The sequence below is a fragment of the Nothobranchius furzeri genome, chromosome 4 (genome assembly GCF_043380555.1).
Source record: "Nothobranchius furzeri strain GRZ-AD chromosome 4, NfurGRZ-RIMD1, whole genome shotgun sequence".
NCBI classification, from domain to species: domain Eukaryota; kingdom Metazoa; phylum Chordata; class Actinopteri; order Cyprinodontiformes; family Nothobranchiidae; genus Nothobranchius; species Nothobranchius furzeri.
The window spans coordinates 4,560,213-4,584,545 of NC_091744.1; the positions used below are offsets into that span (position 1 = coordinate 4,560,213).

The window sequence follows — 24,333 nt, forward strand, 5'->3', positions numbered from 1 at the left end:
TGACTCTGAATATTTAGTTATGTAATCAACAAGGAGCCATTCTGCTGTATCCCCCCCCCCCCACCCCCACCCCACAAATAAACACTCTTCACACAATTTTGTTGTGTGATGTCATCATTGTTTTGAAATGACTTTTGTAATTTAGCCTTTGAAAAAGACAAAAGTCCTAAGAGCTTTTTGGAAGCAGCTAGTTAAGGAGGTAGGACTGCAGCAAACCAACATTCTCCCTTTATTTGTTTACTCCACATTTTCATAAAACAACACAAATTTGTTTTTTCAGTATAAACAACACTTTTGAAAAATCAAAAACAACAAATTAAGGAGTGGCAGTAATACCAGAAAATAAAATACTGTACAAAACAAATGCGGAATGACTGTCACTGGGAGGTGTGGCACTTTCAGGGATAGCTTATGAAAATGTTTATACAGGAACACCTTGAAGAAAGTGATCTACTTTGGATCAAATGAAAAGTGCAGTTCTTTTAACCTCACCTCTATTCCAGAGTCATACTGTTAGAAGGGAGACAATTCTACTATGCGATTTAAAAAACAAAGAAAAAAGCAAATAATCATTCCATCCTCTTCTCTTCAGGGATTCTGGTGCACAGGAAGGACACCTCAGTACCGATCAAATTTCACAACACCGACATCTCCCTCGCTGACGAATCTCTTCCGGCTCCTGTTTAAAACAACACAACAAACACTTATAAATATAAGTAAATATGTATCTGCATAAGTGTGTCCAAGAGAATCGGCACACTTACCAGCGAGGACACTGATCTCGTAACTTCACACCAATAATTCCCAAACTGAAGCTCTTCTCCACAAATTGCTCCAGGAGGAAGTATGCACGCGGGACATCAATGTTTATTTCAGCAATATCCATGTAAACTCTCTCAAAGCCCTAAGAGAAACAAAACAGAAAGGTAACTAAACGGCCAGTCTGTGAAACCACAAGCAGTAAACCGATTCGGCCAGCAGGTGGCGCCTCACCCTTTTCATTTGGTCCACAGTGATGATGGATGATGCTGAGAATAAACTGAGAAGCTTCAGAACCTTTTTGAAAGTTTTCTCGCCTTTAGACTCCAACACCATCACGATTGCCTGGAGGAACAGTGATGCATTCATGTACAGTACTGTGCAAAAGTTTGAGGTGGGTGCGACAAAATGCTGTAAACTGTGCTGCCGTTTTACATCATTGCACACAATTTTCCTTTACACAAAACAGGTCATTTAAGTGTACAAGAAGTGATCACTTTCTGCATTAAGAAATGTTCCTAATAGGCCTACAAAAACACAAGCTTTTACCTCATAGACAAACTCGTGGTGGAAATGGGGAACCTCCAGATCCCGAAGGCAACGCTCAGCTTCCTTACTGTCTCCAGACAGGATGTACTCGTTCAGCAGCAGGTTCATCTGACACAGAAAATCAGAATTGTTAACTCTGCAAAAAACTTCAATAACACTGAAAGTTTTTTAAACTTTTGTATATAAATTCTACATATCTTCACTAAAACGGCATTTGCATGAAAATGCATTGAAACGTTAAGTTGTTTTAAACCCTCGATTTAAAATAAAGGTTAAAAACCTTTTTATTAAAAACAACTCAGCGAGTCTCTCAGGACGTAGTGTTCATATGAAGACAAATGCATACGAATGTTTACCTGAAATGTTTGGTTCACAACTGAACACAAAGAAAACATGTTACCTACCTCTCTAATAAGCTGGATGACAGGTCTCTGGCCTCCCCCTGTTCCCCAGTGGTTGTCTATCCGAAGCCCCCCCAAACTCATCTTCAGCAGCACAGCAGCTCGATCTAACGCCGCCCTGAGGATTAAACAAAAATATAAATTTTGTGAAATTACACATAATTTAAGGAGTGAGCACAGTACTTCAAAATTCATTATTGAATTGTTCTATTTACTAAAAGACATGTTTGATTTGTGAATTATATTTTGAGTAGGGGAGGGACTTGATAAAAAAAACGTCTCTAATTAATCAGAGGCTTTGGAATGAATTACTCTTGATTAATCACATTTCAAGACAATTTGCACCTAAGCAATTATTTTTATTAAAAATAATGTCAGTGAGGCAGATGACATCCTCACATTTTGATGAGTATATTTCCGTACCCTCAAGGTCTGTTTGATTACTTTGGACTCATTAACCATTGTGGGATTTGTTTGGGATGAGTACATTTTAGTGTGTGTAATTGATTAAGTGTAAATGGACATGGAGCATTGTAAATGTTGTGTACTGAACTGAACACTAGGTGGCAGAAGAGCACTGCTAATATACAGAGGTGTAGTCTAGAGTGCAATGCCAATTGTAGTTTTCTGGTGCTATACTTTCCAGATCTGCTCGGGGGCCTGCGCCTAAATAAAATAAGCTTAGCAGTTTTGTTATAAAATTTTTGTTTCTTACTGCCTAAATGTTTTTGAATGTGGTAACATAGCTTCCATAAGTAGTACGTTCAGCTAATCATCTAGTGTGACGTCATCGATAGGCGCAGGACCCCAAGCCGGCCAGAAGGAAACATGGTGTCTAATATGGCGTCCCCCAAAGATGCTGGACCCATGCGCTACCCATGTACTTTGAACATGTTATTTATTCAGCTGTCCAAGACACGTGATTCAGGACCTTTGATCCGCCTGATGGTCCTCTTCTAGCAGGAAATGTAAAAAGAAATAATAAAATAGTCATTTATAGATTTTATTAATTTTACTTTCAAGAATTCTATTTATTAATCTGTAAATGACCACAGAATGTAACACAAACAACAGCAGAATCAAGTGTAAAGCAGTGTTATCAGGGGTCACACACCTTGCATATTCACAATCAACTTTGCCTTTGTACCCATCTATGTAGCTCTTGGAGAGTATCTGATCGCTTACAGCACGTGCAATAAACTGTCCGACCAACTGAAAGAAAACAACACAGTGGTTAAAAAATGGCAAACAATTCCAAGCCTGTTCCATAGCTCCAGGTTTTGCATTTATGAGTGTAACAAACAATCATGTCAACAGCTTCCTCTTCGGTCTACATGTTATTGTTGAACTAAGCTAACAAGATCATGTGTTTTTACTTGTTTACTACAGAAATCCAACAAAAACAACACGTATGAAACCCTAAAAACCACTGATACTGGAGTAGTGGGCTGACAGTGGCCTCAGAGGCACACGTGTGTGTTTACAGTAGTGAGAACGCCTGATTTAGGGAAACGAAAGAGCTGGATTTGCTCTCCTGACCCTCACAAAGCCAGATCCCAGTTTCTGTGCTAACAGGATCTAGCTACATCCCAGCTGACCTGTCGCTGTGGGCAGACTGGCAGGCAGGGGGAGAGAAAAGCAGCATGTGTGTGTGAAAATGAGAACAGCTGATTTAAAGTGCAGATGGTGGGGAGTGAGGGAGGAGCTGGCCCATAATACCCCCTCAAACCTCTCTGAGAACTTGGGGCACAGATGACCAGTCAGAACAAATCAGATGGAGCAAGGAGGGGCGAAGGGGGATGGACAACAAATAGCCCTCTGAGCGTCCTTTGCTGAGCTTGCATTTTATGAGCACAAGCAGACAATAGCTGGAGATCTCATGTCTGTGCAGACTGAAAAGGAGCGAGCTCACACACGCCCACAATACACCAGCTAGCTCTCGCAAACCAACAAGTCAAGCCACAGCGTTGTTCCCCTCTGCTAAACCACAGGCCGCGTGAGAGCTCCTGAACTGAAACAAAACTGGAGTCAAGCTTCAAGCGTGTTGAGTGTATTTGTGACACCAAAAGTGAAACATTTCAATTTGTACAGATGTTTACAGCAAGCTAAAAATTCTACATGTCCAGAACTAGTGACGTTTGTACAAACAAACATACTGTGAGACCCACCTGAGGAGCTCCAGGCGTATCGAGGACCAGATCGGGCAAATCTCTCAGTAGTTTGTCAAAAGAGGTCGCCATGTCGCTGTGGGAGAGAACTGTCCCACAAAGGTCAACCAGCAGCCTGGAGGTGAGCTCTCGGTGGCTAGCCTTAGCCTCCAGGGCCAGAGACACAGCCAGTGATGGGACCTCGCTCTGCATGGAACCCAGGTTCAGTTCTGAAAGCAGCTCCTGAAAGTGAAGAGCAAAATTAATTCTCACAACACATTTTGAGAGGGTTGTTTGTTTAATCTTACATTAAAGGTGCAGGTTATTTCACTTACAGCTACTTCATTTGTGTCACCGTGTTCAAAGTACTCCAGCACTATGGGGGTGACCGTCTTCTCAAAGTCCCTCTCCTCCAGCGGGGGCACCACGGTCTCGTAAACACAGTTTTCCTGTCAAGGTACAATTACGTCGGCACACGTAAATAAAGCTCACAGTTAGCGTTAAGCACTCATAAAACTAACAAATAAATAAATAAGTAAATAAATAAAATCTAATTGAACATTCTTGGAGGAGTTTGTACTGAATTTTTACAAAACCCATAAATATTAAGAGCCATTACCTGATCTTCATCGTAGTTGGGGTCTTTCTCATCTACCACCACCGGTCCGTAAACTTCACCAGTTTTGCCCCACACACCTTTTCCTCCTGCCCCACCTGCAGACAACAATTGGGGTCATTTTTTCACCTGACTGCTTTCGCCGACACTATTGAAATCTGGTTTTTATAAATGCAAACATTAAAAGGATTCTATGCAGTTTTGGCTTGCCTTTAGCACCCCCTAGTGCCCATCAGTTATCCAAAAGTGAAACCTTGCTGTGCGTTTATATTTTAACACCTTCATCTAACTGCTAAAATGTCTCCTCAGCCTTCCTTAGTGTCTACGGGAGCAGTTCATCACTAAATCAAACAAAATCAGCTGTGTTCACAATTTAAAACATGCAGAAAAGGTGCTGGAAGAAGACTCCAGTGCTGGCATGCCAGCTCCACTTTACTCTGAAGTCGCAAATGCGATATTCTGGCCACAGAGGGCGGTAGGAGTCGGAGTGACATTTCATTAACCTTGTAAAGGGTCGTTTTAGCACTTAGTGGCTCAAGAAAATTTAAAAGTATGAAAAAGTTGAATAGCATGGCTTTAACAACATAGGAGTCATTTTAGTGATCTCCAAGCCTAGAAATCTAGACAAGACAATTGCCGAAGCAAAATGATTTTGCTCTGCATGTCAGTCCAGCCACGCTCCATAGGAGCCACAGCAGGTCTACCATTGCAGGGTTTCACCCAGAAAATGAGTTGAGCCTGGCAGATTCGGCCGTCAGTGTGTGTGTATGTGTGTGGGTGGGTGGGGGGTGAGGTGGGTCGCACGCTCCGTCCGCAGCGCTCCTCTGTGAGCGGGGAGGGGGGGTGGGGGGGGGTATGGTCGCACATGTTCCACTGCTGTTTCTCACCAGTATCAGCTGATGAAGGGCTCTAGTTTTGTTGTGCCGTTCGTGTCAGCGGACACGGTAGGGTCGGGGAGCGGGGCATGACGCTTAGCCTGGCGGGCCCCCAGGCTTATGAAGCGCTGGGTGAAACCCTGCATTGGCCTGAACTGTATTCTGTTATGCCAATCACAGCGCTCTGTCGGTTTGGTGGGTGGGATGTTGCAACGAAGTGAAACAAGATGGCGACGGCTCGTTTGAAACAGCTTTGGCATCAACTCTGAAATATTTAGACGTGGGCTTTTCTTTCATTCAAGAGCAGATAGAGATACTTAAGTGCTTTAGAGAAAGGATGTATTTGCATTTCCTTTGACAGTGTGTGGCGGACTGCCATGTTGACTGACATCCATAGTGGAGAGTATGTTGCGTTGTTTGTTAATAGCATCCATAGACAGTTTAAAAGACAACTGTAGATTCTAACCCACGACTGAGCTCTCTCTATAGGTCGTGGCTAGACTACAGACTCACATATATAGAATGGTTTGCCAGGCTAGTGATCTCCCTCATTAACCTCAAATATGAGGAGTTTTTTTTCCCAGAACAAAAGTATCTCAGGGAAAGAATGTAAAATAGCAGTTTCCATGGCAACTCTAAAATTAAAGCAGTTGTTTCGAAGTGATTAAAATAGACCGAGCAAGTTAGAAATGAGTTGATTTATAAACAGGATATAAAATGTGCAAAATTTTCATCGCTGCTTCACAACAACAAAAAAATTATATAAATTTTAAAACATCAACATAAATCATAAATATCATTCATGTCTGACACAGGTTTATTTGCTTTTGTGTGAATAGCAAATATGCTTGGTCACAATCGGTGTGTGCACGTGGCTTTCTTGCAGCTACATCATGTAAACAATCATGTTGTTTATTCAGACCGCTAAACTGCATAGCCATGATACTTTGTGTCCTTACAGAGAAAGCATTTGTTACACACAATGGCAAAAATGCACCAGTTTATATGCAATGTGAATGCAACCCAGCACCGTTGCTGAATGTAATGCTGCCCGTGTGTACGCCAACACATTAAACTCCAACTGCGTCTGTGTAGGCACAAAGAACAAACCAGGTGTGTGGTCTGAGGACAGCACCAGCAGACTGCAGGCAGTTTGTGAGCCTCGATACTAAAGCGGCTTTAAAACATGCCTTAAAAATCTCCATTAGTCCTAACAAACATGGTGACATAAAATAAAAAATAAGTCAGCAAATCCTCAACGACTACCTCTCAAGTTTTCAGATGTACAACGTTTTAATGCAGGAGAGCCTGGAGCTCAAACGGCAGAGGTCCACTGGTGCTGTTGTGCAACAGAGAGGATGGACTCTGTGCCACAAAAGCTGGACATGGCCTTATTCTGCTGCTCATTAATAGAGTCAAGTGGATTAACCCCACTGTACTGAGGAACATCTAAATGTGTGCTCCACTCAGCTCTTTTTAGAAACACAAAAGTAAATAAAACAAGTGATGATCCTTAAAAGGCTCATTAAAATTCCTCTGTATCTGTCTGACAGGGGTTGAAAAGGATTCCCGGTAATGAATATATCCCGTTGTGGAGATTTCCAGAAAAGCTTCCTGAACAGATGGCAAGAAAGGAAAGCAGCACACTAAAGGACTGAGCTGCTTGTAATCAACCGGCTACTTGTTTACGCACTAGCAGGTTTATAGCTCATCACCCAAAAGCCAACAATTGACAGCAACAGCAGGAAGCAGTGATGAAGCACATTCCCTTTGGAGAGCGAGGATGATGTGTAACACCAGAACACTTCTATGCTCTTACCCTTCTTTGGCAGACCTCTGCCCTTCCTCATCCGGGACTTTCGGTCCATCAGCTTGCTCTTTGGACTTGTAGGCGCTACAGAAATCCCCCGACTCACATCTCCATTGTCACTGAGAGAGTCCCCTCTACCGGAGTCTCGGGAGGAGTTTTTCCTCAGCCTCCGTTTGGCCTTCGCCTTGAGACGTGCCTCGTGGATGCTGTTGCTGGTCGAAGACAACCAGTTGCTGTTGATCTCATTGCTGATATTCTTGTTGTGGACAGCCAATCCCCCATTTTCCTCCTCTCCAGAAAGGAAGGAATCACTGAGGTCCTCAGCGTCTGTTGGGTTATAATAACATATGTAGAAAATCTGATGCTCAGTGCAGAAATCTAAATCGATTTCTCCGACTAAGACATTCAAATATTTTAGATGAATTTTTTTCACTTCAGATAAAAACAATCGGAGCAAATACAGAATGTTGTGACATTTGTTATTTTAGGTATTTTTCATTTATACTGCCTTAGCACCTCTTAAATGAAAACCGTCTTTACGCTTGTGTAAGAACGGTTTAAAGGAATGTTTAATTGTGACATCTTCGTTTGAAAACTGCATTTGACATTTTCTCAGGTTTTGCAAGTGTTTGCAGATCTAGAATTTGCAAGTATGTGTGACAAAAACAAGACAAATCAGCTGTTAATGTGGAAACTTTATCCTCTTAGCAGGACATAATCTAAAATGACAAATGCTTCAATGAAAAGTCAACCACAAAACCTGAGTTGAGTATAATCAACGTGCAGTGCAAGGAAGCAAGCAAACCAACTACTTCCACATGAGGATGTCCCACTACCCTACACCGAATCCAGCTGATGAGACATTTAAACTCTGGTGTGTGTGTGTGTGTGTGTGTGTGTGTGTGTGTGTGTGTGTGTGTGTGTGTGTGTGTGTGTGTGTGTGTGTGTGTGTGTGTGTGTGTGTGTGTGTGTGTGTGTGTGTGTGTGTGTGTGTGTGTGTGTGTGTGTGTGTCTCACTCACCAACTGGGTAAGCGTTCAGCCAAGCCACGCAGTCGGCTGCCATGTCTTACAGTAGAGAGCTTTAGCACAGGAACCGTCAACAAAACTGAATTCGAAACCGAAGATACCTGGATAAATAAAAGGAAACTTTGAAATATCCGGTCCGTGCAGACGAGCGGTGATAATATGTCTGGGCATGTTGCAGCTTACGACGGCTCCCTCCCTCCCCCTCCATTCAGTCGCACTGTTGATAAACAATAGCTTAAGCTAGCTATATAGAGTTGCAAATTGCATTGTAGCCTTTACGTTTTATGTAGCTGCTATTATGCATCGCTAACTTTTCCGTTGGGAAAGGTTAGCAAAAGGTAAAACCACGGTTATTTGGCTGCGCGAGCGAGATTTTACGAAATTGGCACGAATATTAAATTTCTAACAACATTAATAAAACAGAACGTGTTAATCTCCCTTACCGTCCGTCTGAATTGTCTGAATCCGTATGTACAGTCTATGGTCTGACCAAGCTTCAAACTCCGACCCCAACGCCGTTGTTTTTGTTCTACTTACCCAGCAACGCAGTCACGTAGTCCAGGGTTTTTCGAATCTCATTGGCTGCGGAAGGGGGCTGATCCGCATCCAGCCAATGAAAATGCAACATGGAAATTTTTGCATCTTTCTGGCAAGTTCCATGATGTTCAGCACTATATAAAGTGCTGCCCCTATCGGTGATACTGCAGATCTGCATCTTTCCTCTCTTGAACTTGAATGACATAATTTTACTCAATAACAAAATATATATCTTGATCTTGTTACAAACATTTATTTAAGACGATATGAAGGAAAATTAATGATTAATAAAATTATTATTTTTACACAAAATCATATCTATAATCTTGAATAATCAGACTGTAAAAATGAACACCCTCAAAGTAAGACAGTAAACAAACCAGTCAAATAAAAAGGGACTGTGTATTTAGACTATGGATTTAGAAAAAATGGGCATTACCAAAGTTTGCAAAAACAACAACAACTTTAAATTACAAATTAAAGAATGAGGTGACTAAAATGTGTGAGTGAATGGGTCTTTTGGCCCTATGATGGACAGGTGACCTGTCCAGGGTATATCCTGCCTCTCACTCAAATACCACCAGCCCCCAGTGACCTTAAACACGAACACAAAGGTAAACTAGATAAATTGCATTTCTTGCAGAAATGCTGTTTGAATGCTGGATAGCTTAAACCAGGGGTGCCCAATCCTGGTCCTGGAGGGCCAGTATCCAGCAGGTTTTGTGGTTTTTCTGCACCAACACGCTTGATTAACTGGTTGAATCACCTGTGCAGCATCTCATCAGGCTCTGCAGAAGCTTGTTAATCACCCACTGATTGAAATCAGGTGTGTTGAAGGAGAGTTAAAACTAAAACAAGCTGCATACCGGCCCTCGAGGACCAGGATTGGGCACCCCTGGCTTAAACTGTTAGCTGAATCAGCTTAATAGCTGAACTGAAGCTGAAACTAAGCAAAACTGTCAAAATGAGCTGAATGTATTGAAAGATTTAGAAGCAAAAAGCACCAACCAAGTAAAGCACAAAAAGTAAGTGAATAATAGAGAAAAATAATCCTAAACAGCAGAAAACGGAAATCTGTGAACATTATATAAAAATCGGGACAGCTAAAATGTATAAACACATGTGATTTCAGTAGGACAAGCTTAACAGTTTAATATTTACATTTAGCTGAACTGTGAAATTAGCAGCATATGCTAGATTTGAAAACTGATTGCTGAAGCTGCTGAATAGCTGAAGTGATGCTGAAACTAAGCTAAACTGTCAAAATGAGCTGAATGTATTTAAAGATTTAGAAAAAAAATCACCAACAAGTGTAATAAAGCTCAGAATATAGGTGGAGAATGGATAAAAAAATGCTAAACAGCAGAAAACTTAAATCTTTGAACATTGATTAAAAACTCAAAAGTTGAAATGTTTAAACAGTTGGCATTTGAATGAGAATAGTTTAATAGGTCAATTTTTACAATTGGCTGAACTGTGAATTTAGAAACATTTACTGATATCTGAAACTGATAGATTAACATATGTTCAGACTTAGTATGGAATTGATGAATGGTTTGATGAATGAAATGATAAATGGACTGTTGGATGGATGTTAGATGGTTTACTGGATGGATGAATGGATGGATGGATGGATAGATAGAATCATGTATGGATTTATATGTGGATGGATGGATTCCTTAGGCCAAGCCGATCGATTTGATGTCTCACGTGTGGGTGTGTAAGTCCATTTAGCCAGAAGATGATTGACTTCTCTCAACCAATCAGGGAGCTGGGAGGGAGCGGGGCACTTTCCCACCTTCTGACGGTCAATCAAATTTAACTTGTTTCTAGTTTTAAGTAGAGATAGCTCAAAAAGTTCAAAAACAGAAGTCTGTTATTGGCTCAATATTCAGCTTTTTATATTCATTCCTATGAGACTTGGTTAAAGTGATTTGTAGTGCCTTGTGTTGCCATGGTAACAGATGACAGGAGTCTGCTTTAATGAAGCAATGTACAACGTCACATGACTCTTTTAAACTTTGAATAACATTTCTATATTTAAAAGTATGTTGATACAGTTGTGTCTGAAATTTTTTTAAATGTTGTTGCTGAGCACATTGCCATGGTAACGCAGAACACAATATCAAGTTAATACAAGACTCCTGGGACCAAGCAGGTTGAATTGATTTATCATATGTGTGGGTGCATATTTCCTATTTGGCATAAGACGATTGAAAACTCTCAGCCAATGAGAGAGCAGCAAAGGAGGAGGGGGCGGTTCCTGCCTTCTGACTAGTGTTAAAATGTCAGCTATGCTGCTAGTTTTAAGTGTATAGAGCTCAGAAAGATAAGAAACAGAAGTATGTTATAGGCTCAACATTAGGCTTTTCACATTCAGTGAGACTTGTTTGGGGATATCCTTATGCACTTGTGTTACCATGGTGACAGATAACACATTTAAAACTGAATACAAGATTCCTGAGACCAAGCTGGTCGATTTGATGTATCATATGTGTGGGTGCTCAATCCTGCTTGGACAGAAAATGGTTGAACAGTCTCAACCAATCAGAGAGAAGCACCGTCTTCCCGCCTTTTCCCCCAGCTGTTGGAGACATGCAGCCGTACTCCTGTTAATGAGAGAAGCCTTTAAATCTGTCCTTCAGAAGTGAAATTGGACCTGTCAAACTTCTCATCACCATTCGAAAAGTACTGCACCGATTTCAAAAATTCAAAAAGCGTGGGCGGCAGAAGGCTTTGGTGGTCATGTGTGTGAAGTCTTAGAAGATATGAGGAGAACATTTCAGCTGTCTGTCGGGCCACAGGTGCTTTTTTAAAAGGGATTCAAATGGAGGAATGCTGGCACAGTCCTCCTTCTGCGGCTTATAGCACAAAAAATGTAATGCCAACAGCAAAACTGAAGACATCACTTTGAAGCTGACAATAAACCTACTAAATTTGAGAAAATCATTAGTGTACTATAAAAGATGTGGTCGGTGGAATTTTTTTTTCAAGATTTCATAAATCATGCATTTAACAGAGCTCGGCTGCTCAGATGTCATTTCAGACCTCTGACACGTCTCATTGCCATTCAAAAACCGCCACACTTATTGGAAAAACTCAAAATGCGTGAGCGGAAGAAGGCTTTGATAGTCATCTGTGTGAAATTTTATGTGCCTACCATGAATTTTCTAGAAGCTATGACGAGAACATTTTAGCTGAGAAAATCTCTGTTCCTTTAACATGGGTTCAATGAGACAGAATCAGGTTCTCTTCTCCTTTTGAGGCTTGTAGAGAAAGAACCATAACACTTACAGATAAAATGAAACCCATTCTGAAAAACTGACAAAAATTCCTACTTGTTGAGATATAATTTGTTTCAGTACTCCAAAGGGTCTGGGTGAACGTGAAGGTCAAATGTTAGAGTGCGGAATTTTCAGTTTAGAGTGGTGGGAAGCATTTTTTTTTTATTTAAAAATTCTCAAAGAAATGATCTGTACGACCACAATGTTTGGAGTACATTCACGAATTATAGCTAAAAACGAAGGTATATTCGTAAGCTGTAAGCCAGCATGCGTCTCATTTCAATTGGACTCACGGTTCTCTCGGGACAATGCCAGAAATAGAGCAAGGGATCGGTCACCTCTCCTTTCTTTCCCCATTATAATTTTTGTGATTTTTTCTGAAAATCCCAAGCCGTACCTCAACTTCTACCTGTGATTTTAGAAAAACTGTAATAGATATAAAAAATGAATAAATAAATAAATAAAAACAACAGCAATAGCTGAAAGTCTTGTGAGTTTGTGGAAACTTGAATGAAGTATCTAGATTAAAGTTAAACTATAAGAGTAAGAGTTCAAAAAAGTGATAGGATTTAGCTGAAATTTGAGCAATCCCATTCATTTCAATGGGACCAAAAATCACAGAAAAAGCTGAATATCTCAAAAGTGTAAAATATTTTAAAACCAAAAGTCATTGCCGGCATAAGCTGAACGAGCTGAACGTTTTGATTTCAAAATTGTGTAAATAGTTGAAGAATTGTGGAAGTAGTTAAATGCCAAAAATATGCGGAAGCAGAATAGTAAACTAACCGACTATAAAGAGAAACAGGATCACTATAGTTTGAATGCTTTGCAGCATTCAAACAATAACACAACTCAATGGGTAATTAAAGACCTAATCAGAAATCAACACAACTATGCATGATGTAAAATTGCATCATTCTTCCTGCACTAAATCAGGCATTTTGGGCATTTGTTCCTGATTTTCCTTTAAATAAAATAAAATGTACAACGTTTAAACTGAAAATAAACTTCCAAAAGTAGACTGTAAGTACTATTCATTATAGTGGATAATCCAATAAAATTTAAATTCCAGTAGCTTGCCGATATATCCACACATTCTCACACCCTTTTCCTTTTATCAACACTTGAGGGAGCTCTTTCACAAGATGTGTAACATTCTAAAACACAAAGCACACAAAACACACAGGTGTAACTGTAAAACTTAGAAAATTGTGCAAAAACACTTTTATTTCAGTAGCTCAGCTCAGACTGAGAGACCATCTAAAGGCTCAGGAACCCTTTGCAGTTGTTTTGGATTAATAGCTGATTAGAGTGCAATATTGAGCCTAGAATGTTGGAGTATTCATAAGCTGTTAACCATAAACATCATAATTATAACAAATCAAAGCTTGAAATATGATACTTCATCAAGGTTTATTTCAACATAATTTCACAGGATCAGGATTCACAGTAAAACCATAATCTGACCTGATGCTCTTGTAACAGATTACTGTGACATGAAACTTGTCATGTTTAACATAGTGGTCCAGTTTAAGGCCTTTAGGGTATGAAATGTGTCCAACAAGATGACACATAAGGCTGGGATAATCTTCAGTCCAAAAAAAAAATTCTAAAGAGTAATATTTTTTTTCCATTTTCACATGAAAGCAAATTTTTAATCCTGGCAGAGAAATATTTAAAATCACAATCATCAAGATAATTAAAAACAACAGGAGCCTTAAAGTCACAGTTACACATATGTTATAAACGTCATTTTCACAATGAGATATATTTCAGCAACAAACCTGAGAATGTGTTTTTTTAACTAAGAAAATACAATTCTCTCAAGAGCTCAGGCTGCAACAAAACACAACATAATTAAGAAATAATTTTAGTCATTTTGACAAAGTTTTCACTTAAGTAAACAAAAAAGGAAAAATGTCACAAACATCAAATCGTTATCAGTAAACATTTATTGCAAATCTTATTTATTCTCTTTCTTGTTCAAGTCTTTGAAACTATTAATTTTGCACTTTCATTTTGAATAAAAGCCAAATGATTATTTAAAACTTAACCCTAACCATTTCAAAATGTTATTCGAGCCATGCACTTGGATTTATCTGATGTTTTTTTTAACAAGTACAGACATTATCTTCACAACTACTTGGATCTCTGATGACATTACAAAAAAGTACTGAAGTAAGTTTGCTAATGTATATCAGCAATACTCTGTAAAAGTAATTTTCCATCAGAGGTTCCAATGCTACTACAACTGGCCCAACACAACTTCCGTTGCTGTCTATTTAATAAACAACATTTTAAACAACATTCTCTGTACATGAACACTCTTTATCAATCTGTGATTGCTATTTATTAAACTCTGTTGGAACAGAACAGCCTGATGCTTTGCAAGGGTTTTAGCATACATTTTTTTCATGTATGAAAACTGGTCTTTGAGCCTCTATATGAAATATTGTTGGGGCTGAAAACGGCCCAAAAGCCCTAAGAAATCGCAAAACACAACCCCATAATAAAGCCCTTCAATGGAAACACAGGACATGAATGTTACAAAAGCTGATTGTCCGGTTTACTCCAACTGCTTTATGACGCTACCTGAGGCTATACTCTGAGTGCAGCCGTGTTTTCAGAATATTCCCAGTACACCTTGGAACGTTACAACGTGCTCCAACATTCTTCTTTGCTGTTTTCCTCTTGTCAAATAAGGACTTTGCAGTAGCTCAGGTGGTTAGCTTTATTGCCACCAACTTTATATATCGCTAATGCTGAAGTAGGTTGGGACATGCATGCTTCGGGGGTGGGGTGTGGGGGTGTGTGGCGTGTGTGTGTGTGTGTGTGTGTGTGGGGGGGGGGGGGGGTCTATGCAAGTGATGCATTATCGCAACTTTTCTTAGAAGGAACATTTCTCCGAGGCCATTACAAAATTATTAGTTTTAGGAAAGCAGGTCAGAAACAGCACAGACTTTTTGGACAGCCCAAGCTGCTTATATTCAACAACAGCAAGGTAAATACATATTTGAATTCTAGAACACCTTTAAGTAGGATCTATAAACACCATAGATCAAAAGAGCTGACGAGATTTATAAACAGTGTTTCAAATCATGCTTTTGAATTAATTAAAAACATCTTTGAAGACAGCTGTGGGAACTGTCCTGACCTGCTTTAACTGTGTTCCTGTTTGTAAAAAAGCATCTTCTTAACAATGTTCTAATATAGTATAGCTATAATATATTGTGGAGATAACAAAATGAAATAATTGAATAAACTGGTTCTCTTGCATTCGTCTATAAACCTCTGCCAATATGTTTCAGACTGAAAGCAACTATTGGACCATCCGGTTGTCGGTCTAGCACACTTCCTTGGGTCCTCTTCATTACGCACTCACGTATTTAGCAACACAACACCATTGGTGTGGGAGGTTCACGGCTCAATTACATTAGAGAAGGAGAAACAGCCGACTGCTACCACTTCAGCTTTAGGACAAACTACCAGAGTCCCAAAAAAAAAAAAAACACCATTTGAAGTCACAGACAACAAAAGATGTTCAGACCTAGAAAATGACGACTGGTGTTTAGCACCATCTCATTTCCTCTGGAATTGCAGGTTTCTGGTTCCGACAGAAGCATCTCAGGGAAGATACCCAACAGGAGGGGTGAGTGTTTCGTGACCGTGTTTGCGTTCAAAAACTAGCTTGTTTGCAGATTTGTTATAGCAGCTTTAAGCAATCATCAGTTGTTCATCTCCTAAGTAATGGTTTTGAGACGACAGGACTTTTGATGCCAGAGCTAGAGTTCTAGGTGTTGGAAACAGAATGTAAGCTCTGGGTTTGGTGGAGAAACCCCTTGAGTAAATTTAACTCAGTAACAAGCTAACACACTGGTGTTCACCCAGACAACAATCTATAAATACAATACCAACTACAGGTAGGGGCAAACCCAGAGCACAATGCTATTTTACATGTGTATTAAGATGTTGCACGTTTTTTTGTGCAAAACTCATATTGCAACATTCGGTTGGGTTCGTGCTGCATACTCTAAAAAAAAGGTATACAAAACATGTTGGCCAAAGTAGGCTGTTTTTATCAGTTGTACTGCAGCAGCTCTTTGCATTTACTCTATATAATAATAAACACGTATTTCACTTTTAATTTAAAATACAACAGTGCAATTTTTATTTCAGTTCAAATTGGTTCAAATGAAATTAAAAATGTTCTCTTAAAAACTTATAAATATTTTTTCTCACTGAATTCCATAAAATAATTTAGTGAAGATAGAATTTAAAAAGCTGTTAAATAACTCAATCTTGCTATACATTTTACTTCAAGTATGTACAAAACAGAACAATTCAAGACCTCTTGGCATTCCCCCTGAACAAAATCCAAGTAGTTCTCCACAACTTCAAGCTTCCATTCGTCACATTTTCCGTTTTCCGGAGTTTTACATACACTTGCACAGATCCTTCCTTTGGTGCCAGAGGTGAAAGCTGGTGTCACTGAGCAGCAGAGGGTTCAGCAAACACACCCATCAGACTCTCTTCTGCCAGCTGGGACAGATATTTCTGTGAAAAAAAATATAAATTTCAATATGTATTTAAACATGCAATTGACTCATTATTGAGTTGTTGGTAATTGAAAAATTAGCTTGACATATTTTTTGAGCCGACTATGTTTCTACTTCATTGTTAGCTCAATGTGAACATCCAGCATTCTTCGCCCGATATTAGAGTAAAACAAAAAGATGCCGTGGCTTTTTAGGGGTACAAAAAATAACTTCTGGGTCGCTTCTCTTTTCTGGTGTTGGTTCTTTAAAGAGGTCCTTCACTCATATTTTTAAAACATTTACAGTGGTCTCTAGTAGGAATGAATGCCTTGTAAGTTGTGTCCTGTGGAAAAAATGCTCTTTTGCACCTGTTTAAGCATGAGTAATTCAGCCAGAGAAGAAAGTAGCTTGAGACAACAGGATTTGAGTCTCATTTCCTGATATTTGGACATTTTGCCTCAGACTGGATAACAGCAACGTGACTCTCTGCCGTGTGGTGGAGTTGCTAATACTAACGGTTAGCTTCTACTAGCTGAGACACACTCTGTTGTTTCCTGCATGGACGATGAACCAACAACAGCCTTCCCCGTCGCGAGCCAAGGTGGGTGAGTCCGTGTGATGTAGATCTGTCAGGCTTTTCAAATCCTAGCGTTTCACCAACCTTTTTCTATCAGAAGCTAATGCAGGAAATAGGTGTGGGACACAATTTTCACATTCAGCATGCATGTTAAAGTCAGAGTGACTGATCACTTTCAAAAATAATGAGTAATAAATGATTTCTCAGTGAAGGACCTCTAAGAACAACTTTGGAGCTTTTTGCTGGCCGGTGTAGAATTACAAATCCCGTTGTCGGTACAAGATCTGCTCGGGTGCAAGATCGGCTCGGGGTCCGTCGACTGCCGATGACGTCAAAGTAGTTGATTGGCTGAACATGAACCTTACGGAATTATGTAATCACGTTACGTTGTTATCACGTTACGTTGGTATCACGTTACGTTGGTCCAGGCAAATATTTCTGTTGGAAAGATGGACAACTTTTACAAAGAAATCCATCATTACCTCTTTGAAAATACACTTTTAGCATAGAGCTGCATGTTTATTAGGGCTGAACGATTAACTGCATGTGCAGTTAAATTGCGATGTGACAAAAGGAGATTTTCTAATCGCAAAGGCTGCAATTTAGCAGCGAGTGGTTAGCGCAATGCTAATATATGTGGAAAAACCCATAGGAATGCTAATGCTAATATCACCGATTACATTAATACAAATTATGAATTAGAAACGTGCCAAATGATTTCATTTGGAGTCAATAGAAAGTAAAACTACCATCAATCAAATAAGTACAGACAGGTATTTTAGTAAAGCCAGAAAACTTTTAACTCCAGAGTTTTGGCTAGCAGCTATGAGCGTACCTGAACTACGCATGGACAAGACGTCAAAAACTCTAAACACAAAATACTTCAATAAACGGGACACACTTCTTTCCTGCAAATACAATTTCACAGGTGTTGCTAATACCTATGATCCTTCAAGGGATGTGCTCAAAGAGGAGTTCAACATTATGAATACAATATAATGTTTTATTTTACAAATACCATTATAAACACAAACTTACATCTTAAGAAACATTTTAATAACGAAACTGCTCAATTCTTTCCAACAGTATAGATGTGTACTGTATTTTGTCCGAGTGGGTTTGCCGTACTTTGACGTCATCAGCAGACCCCGAGCCGATCTTGCACCCGAGCAGATCTTGTACCGACACCGGTGCTGCAGAGTTATCTCAACGCCACCTCACAGGTTCACAGATTGTAAACAGTGACTGCATCCCTCTTTAGATTTTTTTCAAAGGAGAAAAACTGACAAATCCCCCACTCAGCTGAGAAGGAAATCTGTTTCAGTGTAACCTTCCTTTCAACTTGACTGACACTTCAGACTGTTTTTTGATTGACTGTAGAATATATTGCTCCTTTATATATAAATTATTAGTCTGTTTTGATTTAACATGGCTATGGCATCTGTTGCCAAATAGATTATTTTTGCACACTTTCACAATGTGATAAATCGTCACACCACTGTAAGGATGCTGTACCTGCAGGTTTCTGTAGTGGACGGTGCTGCGGCAGTGAGTGGCTTTGGCCGTGTCCTCACTGGTGTAGAACAGTCCACAGAGTTTGCAGTAGAACCCCGCTTTTGGCACAATAAACTCCACTCCTATTAGAAAAAAGATCCAAAAATATTCAGTTTTCAGCCCTCAGAGGAGAGCTCAGCATCATGCAACCTTCTGTGGTAACTGTAAATACACATTTCATTTTCCTTTTTTGGTCATTTTTTATATTTATAGTTGTCTTATTATTTGGATCTAACATTACATTGTCAAACAACTCCAGACAAAAGTGCAGGATGAATTGTGGGAAGATTCCTAGTTATTAACTACAAATTATAATGGTTCCAACAGATTTATTGTAAATATTTTTTAAATTGACCATTTCTTTTAAAAACACAAAGTGAACTTCCTCTACTCATAATTTATTTGGCTTTTGATTGCAGGTAAATTAAACAAAACAAAACAGTAATCAGATAAGAAGTAGCAACAAACAAAACCACAACTAAAACAAGTTCCCAGTGTTCACTTCCCTAGAAGCTTGTGTGTGCTGCACACACACACACACACACACACACACACACACACACACACACACACACACACACACACACACACACACACACACACACACACACACACACACACACACACACACACACACACACACACACACCTGTGATCATAGCACACTGCAGGTGATGTGTGCTATGATCTATGGTTGCTGTTGGGCTGTGCTCAGTGTGCCATTTAAACCTGACGATTATACACTTCAGGGGGTAATTCTCAACCTGCACAATGCTGAGTCATTCCAGCCAATCAGCGTGCTGATGCATCAGGTTGTCTGGAACCTATGAAGAGGTTCTAAGACCCAAGCCCAATACTCTCACCGAGTCCCATGGCCATCTGCGAAGTGCACTTAGAGGAAGTGCACAGTAAGGCTTTGAGTACATATGTGTATCTAATTGGGACCTATGATTGGGACAGGGAGCATTGCGTCATCGACCGCAACACATGATGGGATGCCGGTTGCTGTCTGCTTTACTTTAAAAAAAACCTTTTGTAAAAACTTTTCAAACAATTATTTTACTAAATTTACATTCGTTACTGTCCTTTAAATCTTAGTCTAAGTCATTCAGAGCATGAATAAATATCATTAACCGTCTTAAAAAGAACTTCTTTCCTTTAAAAATAAATAATTTTAGAAAAGGCACTTGAGACGCGCCTCCTTCTCAAAATCACCATGCAGCAATGGATTGTGGGTAATACCCTTGCCCGAAGTCCGAATCGATGTGGACTTGGGACAAGTGTTGATCAAGGATGCAAAAGGAGCGTGTTTACCTTCCTCACTTGAGAATCTGGAGACCCTGCGCACTCGCGCCCCTGGTCGGGAACGTGTAATTGAAGGGCACAAGGGTGGAAGTGCAAGTTTTGGGATTGGGCCTGTGATCATGCTTAAAACTGCAGAAGTCACTGAATTGGAGCAATTTCTGGTCCTGCTAAGTTTGATCGTTCTTTGAAGCTGCCTTGAACTTGAACTGGTGTCCAGTATGGGCTCTCACGGACATCCAGCCTATTTTAGTCATTTGTTTCAATGGTTCAATCTCCTGTTCAGCATCTCTTCAAACTCCACAGAAGCTTGTTAATCACTCACTAATTAAAAGCAGGTGTGTTGAAGGAAATACACCTGTAAATATGCTGGATGGTGTCCTCTGAGGACCAAGGTTAGACACTGCTAAACTAGACTCCATAAGGTAACCAGTTGCTGGGAGTTTCATTAAAATTTGTCTGGTGATTCATATCATATTCTACTAATAAACATACAAACACACACACACATACACATGCAATAAATAAGAATGTATGTCTATACTTTCACTTTATTGTGCAACATTTTGAATCTATGAAGTTAAATTTACAAAACCACAAAATCCAGTCACTCAAAATTTAAACAGGATTAGTTGAGTCTGCTAACAATTGGACTAAATAAATAACTAAATAAATTTTGAAGGGACACATTCTTTTAGGATTTTTGTTTACAATTGCATTTATAATAAATAAATAATGTATGAGATGCTTACCCAATGGGATGCTGTGTTCACTGACAGCTTTGTCTTGCTCCAGAGATGGTGATGGAGCTTCAATCTCTGTGAAAAATAGATGCTTTAACATTAAAAGTAAAAATGGACAAACCTATTCAAATAAAAAAATCTTTTCTGTTTCCATAAAATAAGAAAATGAGTTTCAAATACCCAACTAAGTGAGCCTTTTGGATGTCCTTTTAACAAAAGCCATAGAATTTCCTGAGTGAAAGCCCCGGTGTCTGCCACCTTTCATGCCAAAGTCTGGATGGCCTTATGTTAAGTAAAGACTGAGTTACCGTCCTTTGGTCAAATAATGTTATCCAGAATCTCCAATTTACAAATGAGGACGTGTTCTAGATGACTTTCAGCTACCACCATGACCAGATTTCAGATCAATATCTCTTAAATTGTCTAAGTAACATAAATCTGGGAAATGTAACACTGATAAGATTCATCCAGTAAACTACGAATCCTCAAATAATACTCGTGAGGAGATTTGTGCGGCACAAACCTGTTTTTAGACCGCAGACCTTTGATTCAACTCCATTGTGGATCGTTTCTGCTGCTTTTTCTTCTTGGGTGTTGTTTTCTCCTGATAAACCAACATGGTCTTCTGCTGGTTCTTCAGAAGGCTGATTGCAGTTTTCCAGGTGTGTCTCCATGAACTCCTCACTGGGGAAGCCACCAAGGTTGGAGGTGGAACACTCAGAATCTACTGGATGCAATTTCTCCTCCTCAGTGTTGGATTCAGGTATCTGATCGTCTGTTTTATCAGCTGTAAATGTTGACGCTTGGCCTCCTGCATCCCCACTGGATTTCTCCTGCTCAGACGTCTCCTCAGATGTCTTCTTCTCTTCCAAGGATGCCGTTAATGATGCATCCTGCTTGTCTTTTGCGCCTTCAGCTGCAGACTCTTTGGGGCTGGATGCAAACTCCTCAAGCTCAGAGAGGTCCGGCTCAATAATGGAGTCATCTTCTCCTCCCACTTCATCCACAGTGACCAGTTCCTCCATATTCTTGGGATACCAGCACTCCTCATCCGTGTCTTCGTTCTCTGCCTTCTCCTCCTAAAAGACACAAATCAGAAACATCATTTACTGCAAATCCTTGTAGCATGTAGTAGCCATGCTTACTGTTGACGTGTAGGTTAAAAGTGTTTGAAAAACTGTTGAGAAAAAATTACAGTTGCGTTAAAAACCGGAATTTTCCCCTTGTTTGATGCAGATTTTCAACGTTCCCACTCACAGTGTCTTTGTGACATTCCTCTTTAGGCTTTTGGCTCCACTGAGGTGAATCAGATTTTTCCTTTGACAGGCAATTCTAAGAGATAGAAGGAGACTTTGTTTAAAAAAGATGTGATAAATTTACAGCAGATGTGTCAAAATGAACAAAAGTGACTCACAGCAGGTTCAGTAATGTTTTCTCTCTCATGTTTCTCTGCAGCTGCGTGTCTCCTGCTTGTGTTTCTGCTCCTGTCTCTGCTCGGGGAGCTTTGCCTCCTCTCTTCTGCCGGTCTGCCCAACAGCTCCTCACTTTTCTCAAACTCACAATGTCTGGACCTAGCGTGGTAATCCCCTGCATCCCTCCTCCGTGACTTGACCTCGTGTCTCTGGTGGGAGCTTCTGAGCAGCTTGTCCGACTTGTACGCATGTTCCGTGTAGAAGTCGTCTTCCATGTTCCTGTAGGAGTTGAAGGAGAAACCTTTGGGGCTGTCTCGCAGGTGCCAGTCTCTGCTGCTCCTCGTGCCATCACAGCCTCCTCGTTCATCTGACGATCTCAAGCTGAGATGACCTGAGTGTTTCTGGTAGCTCTTACGGCGGTCAGCTGGCCGTCCATTAGGCCGATTGTCATCCACGGTACCTCCATTCCTCCAAGGAGCATCCCGCTCCCTTTCGTCCTCACCTCTCCTCTGATGCGAAGGCCAATCCCATGAGCCTCTGTGAGGACTCATCCCATTGGTTCCTCTGTCTGGACCCCTGAATGCTGCTCCCTGAGGGCTGTGGGCTGAGCTGCAGGAGGTAAAACTGGGACTGTGGGAGTGAGGACTCAGAGACTGTCTGATGGGACTACGGGAGCGGGCTCTCTCTGGCGTGTAACTGAAATTTTAAGAAGGAAAAAAATGGGATAAATAACCTCTATTGGAAGAGGATTAGTGCTAGAAAAACAAAAGAAAATCAATTCTGACTTTTGACTGAGAAAAAAGTCAGAATTCTGAAATTAAAGAAATAATTATTTTTATTTTTATTTTTGGCCCCAATCCTCTCGGACTTTTCCATGTTTTTGACAACAGTTCAAGTTAAATCTGAGTGACTCTTGAGTTTCAATTAAGCTGGGTTTTGAGATATATACATTTGTGTCATCCGCACATAAATGCACAGAGCACAAAGAACACAAAGGTAGATGGAAAATGAAAACTGAAAATAAGAGAAGGCCCAAGGAAGATCCTTGGGAATGCCTCTCACGACTCCCTATTGTGTTGTTAAAAGCAACACTTGGAGACCAGTTGTAAAAAAAATACACCGAACCAAAGTATAGAAGTCCGACAAACCAACATTTGAGAGAAAAAAAAACATTATCCCAAGAATAAAGTCAGAATTATATTTATTTATTAATTTTTATTGTTAGTGGCCCTAATCCTATCCCGTACTTTTCCAAGTTTCTAACAAGAGAAAGTGGAGTTCACTTACTGTTCAGGCTCTTGTACCTTCTCCCTTTCTTTTTGAGAGGCGATATCATGGATTATAGACTCGACATCTTTTCCTGGTTTCTTCACACACACACACACACACACACACACACACACACACACACACACACACACACACACACACACACACACAAATAATTTAGAATCTACACACCACAAAGGCCAACTCCTCTCTGCGTTTGTGTTTTACCTTCAGCTGCAGCTCCTTGTACCTCTTCGACATCCGTATGAGGAGTTTCTCATTGTTAATGGTAGCCGGGCTCAGTTGGTAGTATTGAACCATGGCGTGTGCTGCTTCCACGTACGCCATCTCCAGAAAGGCCTGATTAGAGAACAGAAAAATATAAGAAATATCACACACATGACAGCTTCTGTCTCTTGGAGCTTATCTGCTCAGATGATTCACATTTTACACGTCAAGGTGGATTCTAGGGTCATCATGCGATGGTCTCACATTTCATTACCAAAATAAACCACCAGAACGTTTGCCTCAGTCGCTGCAATCAAAAGCATTTATTTTATGTGATTGAAATGGGATAGGGGTGATGACAACGTTGCATATGTGTTGAAAGAAACTAGAGGTGTGCCGTTAAACAAACAAGAATGAGTGTTATCAGAAAACAGCTGCAGCTGCAAAAAAGGGTCTTATAAACTTTTAAAATTACACAAATCGTATGGAGATTGGGTTTTTCATTGCTTTTGCTTAGAATATAAACATAACCACAGCAAAAGCAGCATTTTGTGCAGCTGTTTATGGCAGCACAGCTGCAGAGGAAAGATCACTTGTTGTCATGGTGACTGGGCCAAGTTAAAACATCAGCAACTATGAAAATCCTGATAAATAATCAAATGTTGCACCTGATGAGTTGAGCGCATCAGGATGTAGTTGGTGACTTTC

At 40.1% G+C, this 24,333-nt stretch overlaps 2 protein-coding genes across 2 annotated transcripts in view; both read right to left on the bottom strand.

Annotated features, from left to right (window-relative positions):
• Positions 1-216: 216 nt before the first annotated feature.
• Positions 217-8,762, bottom strand: pdcd4b (programmed cell death 4b). The gene is made up of 12 exons (XM_015967631.3): positions 8,628-8,762; positions 8,179-8,285; positions 7,167-7,484; positions 4,476-4,570; positions 4,192-4,305; positions 3,878-4,099; positions 2,824-2,921; positions 1,713-1,827; positions 1,309-1,416; positions 994-1,104; positions 765-904; positions 217-679 (listed from the first exon to the last, which is right to left on the bottom strand). Exons 2-12 carry the CDS (start codon positions 8,219-8,221, stop codon positions 619-621), a joined length of 1,425 nt encoding a protein of 474 aa, XP_015823117.1. The 5' UTR covers positions 8,222-8,285; positions 8,628-8,762; the 3' UTR covers positions 217-618.
• A 7,499-nt stretch (positions 8,763-16,261) lies between these two features.
• rbm20 (RNA binding motif protein 20) overlaps positions 16,262-24,333 on the bottom strand; it is a 59,836-nt gene continuing 51,764 nt past the window's right edge. Inside the window, exons 6-14 of the mRNA XM_015967610.3 lie at positions 24,294-24,333; positions 23,626-23,757; positions 23,416-23,495; positions 22,131-22,824; positions 21,974-22,048; positions 21,240-21,795; positions 20,726-20,791; positions 18,633-18,754; positions 16,262-16,559 (exon numbers count right to left, since the gene is read on the bottom strand). The exon at positions 24,294-24,333 is cut by the window's right edge and continues 107 nt beyond it. Of these exons, the coding sequence (XP_015823096.1) occupies positions 16,491-16,559; positions 18,633-18,754; positions 20,726-20,791; positions 21,240-21,795; positions 21,974-22,048; positions 22,131-22,824; positions 23,416-23,495; positions 23,626-23,757; positions 24,294-24,333 (1,834 nt within the window). The 3' untranslated portion in view covers positions 16,262-16,490. The remainder of the gene's footprint in view (positions 16,560-18,632; positions 18,755-20,725; positions 20,792-21,239; positions 21,796-21,973; positions 22,049-22,130; positions 22,825-23,415; positions 23,496-23,625; positions 23,758-24,293) is intronic.

Excerpts from the sequence above, each read along its gene's own strand:
- pdcd4b (XM_015967631.3), bottom strand. The coding sequence starts at position 8,221 with ATGGCAGCCGACTGCGTGGCTTGGCTGAACGCTTACCCAGTTG. Across the intron at positions 7,485-8,178 it reads GCTGAACGCTTACCCAGTTG|ACGCTGAGGACCTCAGTGAT; the intron begins GTGAGTGAGACA and ends ATAACCCAACAG. Across the intron at positions 1,105-1,308 it reads ACCACGAGTTTGTCTATGAG|GCAATCGTGATGGTGTTGGA; the intron begins GTAAAAGCTTGT and ends CTGTTCCTCCAG.